The 15,871-nt window shown below is 41.5% G+C and overlaps 1 protein-coding gene across 1 annotated transcript in view; it reads left to right on the top strand.

Moving 5' to 3' along the window:
* Window positions 1–15,871, top strand: part of luzp2 (leucine zipper protein 2) — a 110,629-nt gene that overhangs the window by 82,136 nt on the left and 12,622 nt on the right. Inside the window, exons 4-9 of the mRNA XM_053499850.1 lie at window positions 1,451–1,532; window positions 3,688–3,750; window positions 6,300–6,362; window positions 6,866–6,928; window positions 10,429–10,503; window positions 10,742–10,909. Of these exons, the coding sequence (XP_053355825.1) occupies window positions 1,451–1,532; window positions 3,688–3,750; window positions 6,300–6,362; window positions 6,866–6,928; window positions 10,429–10,503; window positions 10,742–10,909 (514 nt within the window). The remainder of the gene's footprint in view (window positions 1–1,450; window positions 1,533–3,687; window positions 3,751–6,299; window positions 6,363–6,865; window positions 6,929–10,428; window positions 10,504–10,741; window positions 10,910–15,871) is intronic.

The raw sequence follows: 15,871 nt of genomic DNA, 5'->3' as shown, positions 1-15,871 counted from the left end.
TCACAGTCAAAAGTCCCTCTTTGACTTTAATGCTCTTTGTAATTTTTAATTAAACTTTCTGGCACTAACCTTAGAATTTGACTTGACCTTAAATTATTCTTAACCTCATTTAGATTCGGCGCAAAATTTATGGATGGTTGGATGATGTACCTGGTCAGTAGATCAGATGGAAGTTTAGTAAAAGTCTAGTAGTACAGTGTTGTTCCACAGATATTTAAGTGCTGACAGAAGGTTAATAAATAAATGAATGAATTTGGTCATTCAATTAATTAAGTCAAATCGGAACACTGACATTTTTCCAGAGAGGAACCGCATCAAGGAAGATTGCCTCTTGAGAAGCTTGGGGAATAATTCGCCCTGAACTGATACCAAGACATCTGTGTGCTCAAGTATTCTTCTGCCAGCGGTGTTCTCAATAATACTGTTTGGATTTCTGAGCATGATAAAGGGCACGGATTCTGTAAAGTGCTCTTCACAGACTACTTGCAAAATGATTGCTAGAAATTATTACATATGTACAGTACATTCAGTTATAATATAATATAATATAATATAATATAATATAATATAATATAATATAATATAATATAATATAATATAATATAATATGCATCATGCACTTGAGTATTTGGTGCCTTTGTTTTAAAAGGTACCAATGTCTTAAATTGGAAAGTAGCTTCTTGCATTCAATAGAAAGATAAATGACCTTGTGGTGCTTTACATCATTCTGCTCCTCTGTTACACTTGTTACTTCACCAGCATCATTATTTCCCCTTTTAAAATTAACAAGACAAAATGGAAACAAAGTTGCAGCCTCAGCTCTATTACAAAGTGCCGACACTGGAGACTCCTTCCAGTAAACATTTCCTTAAAGAAATCATCCCTTTAAATGAGCAGCTGAGGGTTCAACAGTGCTCTGGAGTTTTAGTTGAAGGAGTCCCACAGGGTTCGGTGTCACCCGTTTAAACTTCTCAAGAATTCCATTTTTTTTTTTGCAAACTTCTATGCCAGTGATCAGAAACGTATCCTCTTTTTTGCCAAGAAAAAAAAAAAAAAAGTGATATCATTACCAGGCAGGACTTTTAGAAGGCACTTCAGCCTGCACTTTATCAGTAGTAGAATATAAACACCTAGCGTGTTCGCGGCCCTAAACACCACAGGAATCCGTCTCTCGCCGTTCTAAGCTGTGTTTACTCTTGATTTCCTCGTTGCCTGGTTTATTAGTTTCCTTATCGCCTTGTTTGTCTTTACCAGACCTTCTGTAGCGCCACGTTTGCCAGGAAATCAGCTCCGAATGTTCTCCCGCACCGTATCCTGTATGAATATCCTAATCAGTGCTTTTCAATGAAAATGACCTCCATTATAACCCTACACTGGCAGAAATTACACTTCTTTCTCTCAAACACATTTTCTCTCTTTCTCTCTCCTTTTTCTTTCCTTTCAATATCAGAGAAGAGATGAGATCACTCCAGGCAGCCCTTCAGAAGCAACTGGACGAGGCGGCAGAGCGAGCCGAGAAACATCAAGCCACGGTGAGAGTCCTGAATAAACGGAGGTGTAACATGATGGAGCGTTCCTGCGCCAGGGTTTCGCCGCACATCTGATGCAGACAAAATAAATGTTGTGCGCATTTAAAGTCAGACGCACAGGGAGCTCATTTTAAAAAGTATTTTTAATGAAGGCTCGGACAGGGTCATAGACGTCCAGTGTTATTGACGTTCTCCCTCAGCACATTGTTGTCGACGCCCTTTCTGTGTCCTCTTCGCACAAAACTCATTATCGGGACTGTTTATTACAGCCGCAGAGACGCAGCGCACACACAGCACCCAGACGCGGCCCTGGCTATTCTGAGCCCTGACTTTTATGGGTACAGTGTGCTAATTATAAAAAAAAAAAGACACACTATTATCTGTGCGCTAGAACTTTTCTCTCCCACCCGCTGTGTTTTGAGAGAAAGAGAGCGTACACTCTGGGATATGAGGGAAAGGCGCTGTGTCTCGTCTAGAATAAGAATGAATCCGTGAGGGGAAAGAAAATGAGCATGGGGCTGTACTTTTCATTTCAGCTCAAAACCGAGAGGCTTAAATTAGAAACACAGATGACCTCATGACCTTTTGATGTGTAATGCCCATCCACTGTCTCTCGCCATTTACATGGATTACAACTCAATAATATATGTACCTTTATTTCCACTGTGTATACAGTGTGCATATAATAAATCTTACTCGTTATTTATCTTTAATTGTACTAATTATGTAATTATTAATACACAGCCACTCGCATGCAGTACATATGGTATACCTTTATATTTATACTTATAGTTAAAGACGAGGAGCGCTCAAGTCAATCTGATAAATGACGGTGTAAAAGCGATTGATATGTACAAAAGACTCCAAGCAACAGTAATGAGACTCTTCCATGCATCTACTCTAACCAGGACCCTCTGTAGTCCAATTAGGGACCATGCTGGCCAATGGTGACCATTTTACAACCGTGGCAGGACCTCCGGTCAACATTCAGATGGACTTCACCCTGGACAACTAGCGTTATTTTCTGGTAACCGTGAAAATAACATAAAATGCTCCGTCATTTTTGACAACATATGCATAAGTCTAGTACATTATTTATTCTGTAAAGGGTCTACTTTTACTTTTTCGTGAAATAAAGGAAATAACCACGATGTGCTCTCAGCCGCCTCAGTCTCCGGCAATATCTTTCTGAAACGCGTCGCTAAAATCAACTAACACTCAATGAATACTTTACACACTGACATGAGAAACATAGCTAGAAAGATCACAGGGGAAACAATTTGGGTAATCTACATACAGTACATGACCACGCCCCCAGGCTGAGACAGGACACGCCCACAATCCTGCCCGAGGTGGCTTGGAGCCTTGAAAATAATCGGATTTGAATGACTTGGACGATCCTCGTACCCACAGTATAGTTGCGTAACTATTGACCTCCACACCGACTTTTCGCTTATAATTTACTCGTATGTGATTGCTTCACTTCCCTTATTTACTTAATATATACTGCATGTATACTGCAAATGTTATATGTTTTAGGGATTAGTCCTTAACAAATGGAAATGAAACAGACAGACATGACATCTCACGTTGATCGACAAGTTTATAAATAAAAATGGGTTGCACCGGCTGCCATCTGCCAGCTCCTGAACTGGTGAAAAAGTTGGAGGATGTACAAGTGTGAATATAAAGGAGAGATTGTGTACACCGGATGTCATCCTGATCAGAAGTTCCCTGTTCTTTCCTCAGCATCCTGCTGGGACACAAAGGAGAAAACTCAGAGAGTCGGAGTGAATCGCGAGTACCAGGCATTAGTGTTTGATTGGTGTTGCGTCTCATCTCCTGGGCGATACACACTCCTGCTTGGGGTTTTTTTTTTTTTTTTTTGGCTCTGTGCAAAAAACATGCACAATTTCACAAAGCTGTCCCTATGAGAAGAGGATATTTCTGTGAAAAATCATGTCATCTTCATGCACCAGTGGCTCCACCGCCCGTACACGTGTTTATTTTGTTCCTCTTATGCATTTCAAGGAGGCGCTTTAATCCCAGGAGCAATTTCAAAGCTCTTCCGCATTGATTCATGGAATGTAGCGTCTTGTGGAAAATCAATCCATGAAATCCATAAAATATGTAATCTATGTATTGTTTTGTTCTTCAGATCAAGTTCCTGAAAATGGAAATGGAGAAAAAGACCAAAATCATCAAAGACCTGCAGCAGGAGGTATGGTTGGGAACAACTTCTGCTTCTAAGCCTGTAGAGATCAGGAGACTAGCTAATTCAGGTTCTTATTTGTCTCTCATAGTTTTAGACTGATGACACACGTACCAAAAACTTTGAGTTTGTTTGAACATCAAATATTTAACTGTTCCATCTGTTCATCAGGACCCAGGTTCAGAATATCTGGATGCCAGTAATGTAAATGAGGTGATTTGGTGATGATACCAGTCCCAGGGGTGTAACCATAGTAACAGTACACATGTTTCATTCTTCAGCAGAAGAAATGTTGGCAGGATTCAGAACCTTTAATCGACCCTATAAAGCATGATCTAAAGTACCATCAACCAAATTTGTTGTAATGTTGTAAGAATGAAGATGTTTAAAATTGACAAACTAGTAGGTTAATAGTTTATCTAATATTTATCTAACAATATAAATTTAGATCTAGCTCACCATTGTTCATTCCACCATGTGTGGTATTAGTGCCTCATTGCTGAGCAAGAAAAAAAAATATTTGGGCTTTCTCTCTCTTAACAGCTCAGCTGTGTGCTTGCTCAACTTGGCACTGAGCTACACACGTCTCATAAAAACCAGCCAATCAGAGACTGGAGGCTCATACATTCTGATTGATTGGTTTTATGGCACGTTTGTAGCGTCGAGCGAAGCCGAGCAAGCACACGGCCGAGGTGCGAAGCAAGCGAGAGAGTTACGAACATAATGCCATAGACTCCTCGATATCTGAGGATTGATTTGAAAGAGAAACATACTGTAAAGTGGACAATCAGTAAATGTATGAATTTCATTTCTGATTAACTAAGGCTGGGTGTTCCATGAGTGGGAGGTCCTGTCACGCCCCCCTCCATCCCACGCTGTGTTTGTACAAACGTCCACCTGTAAATTATAGGACATCAACATTCCATTCATTCGAAGCGAGTGAGCTGGACTACGGGCAGCAGAGTTGAAGCGTTGTATTTCACAAGTGTCTTGGCAGCGAGTGAATGAGGGGAATGTACAACATGAAACACTGCTTCACTTGAGTCTACAAATCTATCAGCTTCGCTAGGGAGTGAAGTGTTCGTTGCTTGGAGCTAACATTTAACTCTAAACACTGTGCGAAATGTTCTTTTTTAAAGCTGAGATTGAAGAAATTAAATTGGATTAAGAAAACATTAAAACACAAATCCTGTGCTTGAGTAAAAGTCCGAAAGTACTCACCGAAATGTACTTGGGTTTTAACAGTACAGTGCTTGTATTAAGCACGCGGTCACTTTAAAGTCATTGTAAATCTCTCTTCCTGCTGTTTTCACTCACTCACTCATCTTCTATACCGCTTTATCCTGTATTCAGGGTCGCGGGGACCTGGAGGAGCCTATCACAGGAGGCTTAGGGCACGAAGCAGGGTACACCCTGGACAGGGTGCCAATCCATCGCAAGGGGCACACACACATACACTCCCATTCACACACTACGGGCAATTTGGGAACATCAATTAAACTTACATGCATGTTTTTGAAATGTGGGAGGAAACCGGAGAACCCGGGGGAAACCCACCAAGCACGGAGAGAACATGCAAACTCCATGCACATAGAGACGGGAATCGAGCCTGGCCGGGAATCGAACCCAGACCCTGGAGGTGCAAGGCGACAGTGCTAACCACCACAGTTATCCATCATAATCAAATACTACACACCACTGTGGCTGGGTAACGCAATGGAGTGCAGAAATGGAGTTGAAGTAAAAGTAGAGATATTTTCTAGACTTTTGTGTGGAGTAAAAGTAAAAAAAAACAAAAAGTATCCTCGAATGAAACTACTTAGGTAAAGTACAAATTCCTTCTTCGCATATCCCAGCGTAACTGGGGTCAAAATGCATGATACGGCGCCCCGGGAGCAGTTAGGGTTAAGGCCCTTGCTCAAGGGATCAACAGTGGCAACCTGGTGGAGCTGGGGATCGAACCGCCGATCTTCCGGTCATTAACTTAATGCTGTTCAGTAGAGCCGTTGTATGAAAGGAATACAGCAGTCGTGGTCATGGGGTTGTTAAGTTTGTGTCTCGGTTGGAAGGCGTCTCTGATGATGCCGTGTGCTCTGAGATACTGAGGCTGAGCTCTGCTGTGGTGAAGGTGTTCAATAACAGATGGTTGGGTGCCAATGAAGTGCGGGTCGGTTGGCACCAGCCTCTGTATAGGGGTTCCTTTCTGACACCTTTGGTACATTAAATATGGTCTACCAATCTAAAATAAATAAATAAATAAATAAATAAATACAGAAGCGCTTAGTTGTTCTGACAATTGAGACATATTTAAACTCTTTAATATTACAGAGATTTAATGATTGAATAAGAATAATCTCACTTAATAACATTAATCAAAGTGGCAAAGTCAACATTTTCTCAGTTGAGTTTAAAAGCTTGGAGAGGTGATGGATGATATTCTTCTCACATACAGATGGATTTGTTATGCAATTCTACCTGTTTATGTGTGTAGGAGTTTTGTATTCTGTCATAAATAATAAAGAATAAACAGTATTTCACTGATTCTCTTTTCATTTCAGAATAAAAGCTTGAAGAATAAACTGCTTTCTGGAAATAAGCTGTGTGACATACACGCAGAGGAGGTACATGTGCTTCAGCTACAGTGTGCACACACACACACACACACATACATGCCCCCTACACACACACACACACACAAAGACCACCACACTGAATTACAATATTCAGTCAAGCCTTAACCTTAAACTCTTTGGTCTAAAGGAAATATTTTCCCTCACATGAAGGAGCAAAGTTCTTTGACAGGGTCAAAACCGTACTCTCATCATCATGAAGGAAAATACATGACCACACACACACACACACCCAAGCAGGGCTGTTGAGGTTTAAAAGATCAAAAGATCAGTGTATATGCATTTGCTAAAACAACTGTCCAGATGTGCGGGCTGCTGCTGGTGTTAAAGGTGATGTGAGCGTTTTTACTGTTAACTTCACGTCCCACATCGAAGCCATTCTTTATTTCCTCCTCCTCACAAGTAATACATATTATCAGGAAAAATAAAAAAACCTGCAAATACATTTTTTTCTAACTTATAGCCCATATTTTTCTTACCTTTGATTTTTTCAGTCTAAAAGAATCCAGGCCCAACTGAAGGAGCTGAGATACGGCAAGAAGGATTTAATTTTCAAGGTAAGTGTCTAATTACAATAACACGCCATAATTAAACCCGAGCAGGAATGCACTGGCTCTTAACTCATCTTATTAAAAGAATGATTTTACCTGAACTGTTCTGTTAATTGAACACCTGAGAGGATTCATGCAACAAAAAAAAAATATTAAGCCTCTTTTATAGTTTAATGTTTTATGTCTGTAACCCAGAGAACCAGTGAGAGGATAGATTTATTGATGACGACTTTACATCACTAATGAAATTCACTCTGGACCACTTCTGTTAATGTAAATGTCTTAGAGGTCACCTCAGGTCAGACACCCTGACACGCCCCAAACTCCCACCTAGCTTCTCATGGGTTCTGTTTTGAGTTTACGTCCTCTCATGGTTCCGGTATCTCATTTTAAGCATCTTGCTCATTAAAGATAAACTGATGAATATAAAAGGTTTATCTGGTTTTGAATGTCAACGCAATACACATCCTCAGCAGCGACCTCATTTCCCCTCTCGTCTGTTTCAACCACCATCGTCCTGATCATCTGTCATCGTTTGCACCAGTTTCTCGCTGGTTCACGCCTTAAGTTAGATGAGTTTTTATTTATTCTTAACTATCCATAGGTCAGTGTGTGGCTTAACAAACAGAAAACGCCTCTGTACAGGGACTGGACTGAAAATGAAAGAAAAAGAATGAGAGCCAAAAACGTCCTTCAGGAAGCCTGGGAGAAATATTCCTCAAGACGACATTAAAAATGCAAGAATGTCTGTCTGGCTTTCTGGAAGCAAAATATGAAGAGATGATGGAGGCTCAGGACTTTTTCCCAGCACTATACAGTACAGTATGTCTAAGATTCCACTATTTACCTGTGCTCCAGCTTCCATTTTAAATCGTGGAGAAGAAGTATAAGGGAAAAAAAGCAATTTCCCTCTTCAGTCTGCCGTCTCTCTCCCTGAAGTCTTCCAGGCATATAGGCAAGTGTCTGTGTTTAAAGTTGCCAGTTTACAAGCCTCGAACTTTCCTCAAGAGAAATCTGGCAACCCTCACACCCAGAAATTCACTCTAAGCAGATGCGTGACAAAACTCGAAAAACGTGAAAAGTTTCCCCACTAACTTTCCGACTCTGTATACAGCAAGCGCTATATTATTTGCCCAAGCAAAGCAGCGTCTAACGTCCCCGGTGATCAGCTCCATGCTCCGAGCTTGTCTTTGCCGGAGCTGGATGCTTCCCTACATCATTTCAATTTTTACAGAGACTCGCCTTATTGTGCCGTTGAAGGTGTTGGAAGCTGGCTCAGAGTGTAACCATATAATTATCAGGTGTACTGTATTTATTAAACCGAGGCACCTTTTAAGGAAATTACATTGCTATGTGCTAACTGATAGTAGGATATTATCAGTGCAAAGTGATGTGAGCAGGGTAACACCATCTGTTACCCAGGAGCGCTGCCAGCCCCCTCCACTTTCCCCGACTTTCTGATCCACATGCGCCATCTGGAAGCCCTGAGTGTGAGGTTAGCATTGGGAATCAGTTGGTTAACCAAGAGCCTCTGTAAAACCCAAACGCGCACTCGATGTACAGTATTCCCACCGGAGTGTGTGTAGTGTTGGGAGTCACTGTGTATTACATTACAGCATGCAAATCGCATGCAAATATAGACTGTGTTGCAGAATCGCATGCAAATAGTATGCAAATGTATTTTTTTTTTTTTTAGTAGTACAGGATCTCCAATCCCAATAAGCTATTAATATCCCAGTTCAACCCCCAGTTTGTGGAAATTTGGCTGCTGTCCTTCAAACATATGTGCCTGTTTGATTCTGGAGGATGTCCAAAAACACATCTCACCCACTGGAGAGTTTCGTCTTTGTAAACCAAACACCGCTAAAAAGACACTGCTTTTTAACGGGACGTGCTAATTTCCTGAGTTTATTTTACCTTTTTTTTTTTTCTTTCTTTACTATACTAACTTACATTACTTAGGAATTTGATTTGATTCAGTCCATGGCAGTACACTCACTCACTCACTCACTCATCGTCTATAGCGCTTTATCCTGTGTACAGGGTCTCAGGGGCCTGGAGCTAATATAGTACAGTATATAATACAGTGCTAAAACGTATACGCAGCATGGTATAGTAGGTATAGTAGCGCAATAAAGCAATATTAAAAGAAAAAGAAAAGTAGTTCCTCAAGGACAATAATGAGTTCCTACTCAAAGTGCACATCAGCATTCGAACCTGAGATTCACGCGCTATTGGCTTGAGTAAGACAGCGATCGCATGTGTGTCATTCAAGGATAATTAACAATGAATTAAATTTTCTTTAAAGAAATGCAAGGAGCAGAAATGTCACTGTTTATAAACAGTTTTATAAAATAATTGAACTTAAGTATGATTGTTTATGCACAATATAAGACATGACATATCTAATGTAATGCTCGCAACTGTTTTGAGCCCAAATATTATAACGGATGTCAGACGAATCAGGGTTACATTAATTTACGACCTGAATTTGTAGCAAACGTTTTTCTTTTAAGGTTTTGCCATTTTTTCGATTGTATGTGTCTTAGATTGTTACAATTTTACATTTGTGACATTAAAACAGTGTCTGTAGATTCCATTTCTTTGATTTCTTTTTTTTTTTTTTGAGAACAGATGGAGGCAAAATATTTTTCCTGGATATGTTCGGTTATGCTGCTTAGGACAATTTGCTCACTTGTATTTCAACAAAGACTAACGAAAAGGCAGATGTATTTGTTCTTTGCTGCCCTGATTGTTGCATGAAAAAGTCAACATTGACCAACAAGCCAAGGTAAAACCGGTCTTGTACATGACTATTCAGGATATACAGTAGTTTAAGATCTTAAAATTGCAACAAAAAAAAAGTTAAAAGTTGGTGCCTAAAGATACAATAAATAATCTTTGTTTATGTAAGAACCTCAGCAGTGACATCATTTCCCCTCTCATCTGTTCCAACCCCTCAGCATCAGCATCAGCATCAGCAGTACACTAATCACCGTCCTGATCATCTGTCACCATCAGCACCTGTTTCTCACTGGTTCAGGCCTTGCTTGCTTACTTTGGTTCATGCTTTTTAATGCTTGAATGATTCATACAGTAGGTATCTGAAACTGCTCAGGTCCAGTACAGGGACGGGACTAAAAATAATAGACAAAAAAGTCCTTCAGGAAGCCTGGAGAACTATTCCTCAAGGCGGCATTAAAAATACAAGAAAGTCCGGCTCTTTAAAGGCGAAATCTAAAGAAATCAGGGCTGTGTGTTCCTCCTCAATACCTTCTTAGTTTTTTTTGTTACTTGTTTGGCTAGTTTTAGTCAGGGACAAATTAAGATGTAAACCCAGATCCATTACTCTTCCCATTCCAACAACACAGCGAGATGACATTTTCGACCGGTGACGTAGCCTGCGGCGATCCATGTTGTTTTGTTTTGCCTCGAGCTAAGACAGTGATGTAGGAACTAAAGGTGCACCTAATAAACATTAATGAAGCTGTGTGTCTTTTCTGAAGGGTCAGCAGCTCATGGACTTGGAGAACAAGCTGCGAGTGGCCAAAGAGGAACTGGAGAAAGCAGCACTGGACAAGGTGAGAAGAGAAATGATAAAATCTCTCTTGCACTAGAAGCTGTACCTATTTTAGGACCAGCCTGTCCTCAGATGCTCTGGCAAATTCTCTGTCTATTCTCGGGTCAGGATTCAAACTTTTGCTGGTTTTTACTCCTAAGGAATACGCAGAGGGAAGAAACTAGCTCGATATTAGAATATTCATCATGTTTAGAAACATGTCTCATCTCTGTCTTTATTTGTGTCCTGATTTGATTTAGGAGTCCCAGCTGAGGGCTTTGAAGGACACGGTCCATATTTGTTTTTCATCCGTCCTACAAACCCAGACGGTGGATTTACACAGACTGCCAGCCACGCCCACTCACTTGATGCGATACTCTCCGTTCATCAATAACTCAAGAGTCACCTTCAGGGAGCCGCACATGAAGGTACAGACTACTGTGGAAGTCTGCGCTCTGATTGGTCGGAAGGTGTTGATTTATTTTCTATTACAGCAGCTCTGGAAGGTTCATTTTAAAGCACTTATTCAAGCATGACATCATTTCTAAGCTTCTTCAGAGGGACTTGTTTTTATTTAAAGAGATTAAGGAACCTGTGTAATCATTTACATGTAAGGAGATGTTTATGTAGCATGTATGGAAGGAGACTCCAGTGTCAGCGCTTTGGACAGAAGGTGTCAGAGGTGTACGTAACTGAGGGCTTTTTTCTCATTAGGGCCCAGGATTGTGTCTGAGAACACCTGAGCCCAAAGTCTGGCTTCAAGTCCGCTTGAAGAGGTGGTCTCAGAAAGAGTAGAGTATTTTTGTAAAAGAAATAAACACTGCATCACGTACTGTAATAGAAAAATAATCAACATTATATTGAAGTAACAGAGATTCTTACAGTAGGTGCTACAGAAACATTATCGCTTGTCTATTTTCTACAACGCTTTTAAGAGTCTAATCAGGTGAAATCTCCCAGAACCAATGAGGATAAAATCCTAGCCTGAACACACACACACACACACACACACACACACACACACACACACACACACACACACACTGTTTGTATGAGTGAAAGATTCATTAGCATGAGCTTTTGGGGGAAAGTGTGAGTGGAACCCACTTCATATTTAACACACTTGGAGAAGAGATCGCTCTTGTGGCCTGTTAGTGCAACATGTAACTTTTACCAAAAGCTTTCCAGGTTTGTTCATGCATTTATTTTGCTGGAATATTTATATTAGCCAGGCAATTCTTAGAGACACACCGATTTCCAGGAAATTCCTGAACAACATAAAAAAAATCTGGCAGGTGCAGAGAGATAGTGGCTTCAAGATATAAAATATGGCATCCGCACCTTTACCCACTTGCACCTTTTACCCACTCGCACCTTTACCACTCTCACCTTTACCCACTCTCACCTTTTACCACTCTCACCTTTACCCACTCGCACCTTTTACCCACTCTCACCTTTTACCCACTCTCACCTTTACCCACTCTCACCTTTACCACTCGCACCTTTACCACTCTCACCTTTTACCCACTCTCACCTTTTACCCACTCTCACCTTTACCCACTCTCACCTTTACCACTCTCACCTTTACCACTCGCACCTTTTACCCACTCTCACCTTTACCACTCTCACCTTTTACCCACTCTCACCTTTACCACTCTCACCTTTTACCCACTCTCACCTTTTACCCACTCTCACCTTTTACCCACTCTTAACTTTACCACTCTCACCTTTTACCCACTCTCACCTTTTACCCACTCTCACCTTTACCACTCTCACCTTTACCACTCGCACCTTTTACCCACTCTCACCTTTACCACTCTCACCTTTTACCCACTCTCACCTTTACCACTCTCACCTTTTACCCACTCTTACCTTTTACCCACTCGCACCTTTACCACTCTCACCTTTTACCCACTCTCACCTTTACCACTCTCACCTTTTACCCACTCTCACCTTTACCACTCTCACCTTTTACCCACTCTTACCTTTTACCCACTCTCACCTTTACCACTCTCACCTTTTACCCACTCTCACCTTTTACCCACTCTCACCTTTACCACTCTCACCTTTACCACTCTCACCTTTTACCCACTCTCACCTTTTACCCACTCTCACCTTTACCACTCTCACCTTTTACCCACTCTTAACTTTACCACTCTCACTTTTTACCCACTCTCACCTTTACCACTCTCACCTTTTACCCACTCTCACCTTTACCACTCTCAACTTTACCACTCTCACTTTTTACCCACTCTCACCTTTACCACTCTCACCTTTACCACTCTCACCTTTTACCCACTCTTACCTTTAGCACTCTCACCTTTTACCCACTCTCACCTTTTACCCACTCTCACCTTTACCACTCTCACCTTTTACCCACTCTTAACTTTACCACTCTCACCTTTTACCCACTCTCACCTTTTACCCACTCTCACTTTTTACTCACTCTCACCTTTACCACTCTCACCTTTTACCCACTCTCACCTTTACCACTCTCACCTTTTACCCACTCTCACCTTTTACCCACTCTCACCTTTACCACTCTCACCTTTTACCCACTCTCACCTTTACCACTCTCACCTTTTACCCACTCTCACCTTTACCACTCTCAACTTTACCACTCTCAACTTTACCACTCTCACCTTTTACCCACTCTTAACTTTACCACTCTCACATTTTACCCACTCTCACCTTTACCACTCTCACCTTTTACCCACTCTCACCTTTACCACTCTCAACTTTACCACTCTCAACTTTACCACTCTCACCTTTTACCCACTCTTAACTTTACCACTCTCACCTTTTACCCACTCTCACCTTTACCACTCTCACCTTTACCACTCTCACCTTTTACCCACTCTTAACTTTACCACTCTCAACTTTACCACTCTCACCTTTTACCCACTCTCACTTTTTACTCACTCTCACCTTTACCACTCTCACCTTTTACCCACTCTCACCTTTACCACTCTCACCTTTACCACTCTCACCTTTTACCCACTCTCACCTTTTACCCACTCTCACCTTTACCACTCTCACCTTTTACCCACTCCCACCTTTACCACTCTCACCTTTTACCCACTCTCACCTTTTACCCACTCTCACCTTTTACCCACTCTCACCTTTTACCCACTCTCACCTTTACCACTCTCAACTTTACCACTCTCAACTTTACCACTCTCACCTTTTACCCACTCTTAACTTTACCACTCTCACCTTTTACCCACTCTCACCTTTTACCCACTCTCACCTTTACCACTCTCACCTTTTACCCACTCTCACCTTTACCACTCTCACCTTTACCACTCTCACCTTTTACCCACTCTCACCTTTACCACTCTCAACTTTACCACTCTCAACTTTACCACTCTCAACTTTACCACTCTCACCTTTTACCCACTCTTAACTTTACCACTCTCAACTTTACCACTCTCAACTTTACCACTCTCACCTTTTACCCACTCTTAACTTTACCACTCTCAACTTTACCACTCTCACCTTTTACCCACTCTTAACTTTACCACTCTCAACTTTACCACTCTCAACTTTACCACTCTCAACTTTTACCCACTCTTAACTTTACCACTCTCAACTTTACCACTCTCAACTTTATCACTCTCACCTTTTACCCACTCTTAACTTTACCACTCTCACCTTTTACCCACTCTCACCTTTTACCCACTCTCACCTTTACCACTCTCAACTTTACCACTCTCACCTTTTACCCACTCTTAACTTTACCACTCTCACCTTTTACCCACTCTCACCTTTTACCCACTCTCACCTTTACCACTCTCACCTTTTACCCACTCTTAACTTTACCACTCTCACCTTTTACCCACTCTCACCTTTTACCCACTCTCACTTTTTACTCACTCTCACCTTTACCACTCTCACCTTTTACCCACTCTCACCTTTACCACTCTCACCTTTTACCCACTCTCACCTTTTACCCACTCTCACCTTTACCACTCTCACCTTTTACCCACTCTCACCTTTACCACTCTCACCTTTTACCCACTCTCACCTTTACCACTCTCAACTTTACCACTCTCACCTTTTACCCACTCTCACCTTTACCACTCTCAACTTTACCACTCTCACCTTTTACCCACTCTTAACTTTACCACTCTCACCTTTTACCCACTCTCACCTTTTACCCACTCTCACCTTTACCACTCTCACCTTTTACCCACTCTTAACTTTACCACTCTCACCTTTTACCCACTCTCACCTTTTACCCACTCTCACTTTTTACTCACTCTCACCTTTACCACTCTCACCTTTTACCCACTCTCACCTTTACCACTCTCACCTTTTACCCACTCTCACCTTTTACCCACTCTCACCTTTACCACTCTCACCTTTTACCCACTCTCACCTTTACCACTCTCACCTTTTACCCACTCTCACCTTTACCACTCTCAACTTTACCACTCTCAACTTTACCACTCTCACCTTTTACCCACTCTTAACTTTACCACTCTCACATTTTACCCACTCTCACCTTTACCACTCTCACCTTTTACCCACTCTCACCTTTACCACTCTCAACTTTACCACTCTCAACTTTACCACTCTCACCTTTTACCCACTCTTAACTTTACCACTCTCACCTTTTACCCACTCTCACCTTTACCACTCTCACCTTTACCACTCTCACCTTTTACCCACTCTTAACTTTACCACTCTCAACTTTACCACTCTCACCTTTTACCCACTCTCACTTTTTACTCACTCTCACCTTTACCACTCTCACCTTTTACCCACTCTCACCTTTACCACTCTCACCTTTACCACTCTCACCTTTTACCCACTCTCACCTTTTACCCACTCTTACCTTTACCACTCTCACCTTTTACCCACTCTCACCTTTACCACTCTCACCTTTTACCCACTCTCACCTTTTACCCACTCTCACCTTTTACCCACTCTCACCTTTTACCCACTCTCACCTTTACCACTCTCAACTTTACCACTCTCAACTTTACCACTCTCACCTTTTACCCACTCTTACCTTTACCACTCTCACCTTTTACCCACTCTCACCTTTTACCCACTCTCACCTTTACCACTCTCACCTTTTACCCACTCTCACCTTTACCACTCTCACCTTTACCACTCTCACCTTTTACCCACTCTCACCTTTACCACTCTCAACTTTACCACTCTCAACTTTACCACTCTCAACTTTACCACTCTCAACTTTACCACTCTCACCTTTTACCCACTCTTAACTTTACCACTCTCAACTTTACCACTCTCAACTTTACCACTCTCAACTTTTACCCACTCTTAACTTTACCACTCTCAACTTTACCACTCTCAACTTTATCACTCTCACCTTTTACCCACTCTTAACTTTACCACTCTCACCTTTTACCCACTCT

The sequence above is a fragment of the Clarias gariepinus genome, chromosome 7, assembly GCF_024256425.1.
Source record: "Clarias gariepinus isolate MV-2021 ecotype Netherlands chromosome 7, CGAR_prim_01v2, whole genome shotgun sequence".
Classification (NCBI taxonomy): domain Eukaryota; kingdom Metazoa; phylum Chordata; class Actinopteri; order Siluriformes; family Clariidae; genus Clarias; species Clarias gariepinus.
This window is presented reverse-complemented; position numbering and strand designations above follow the sequence as displayed.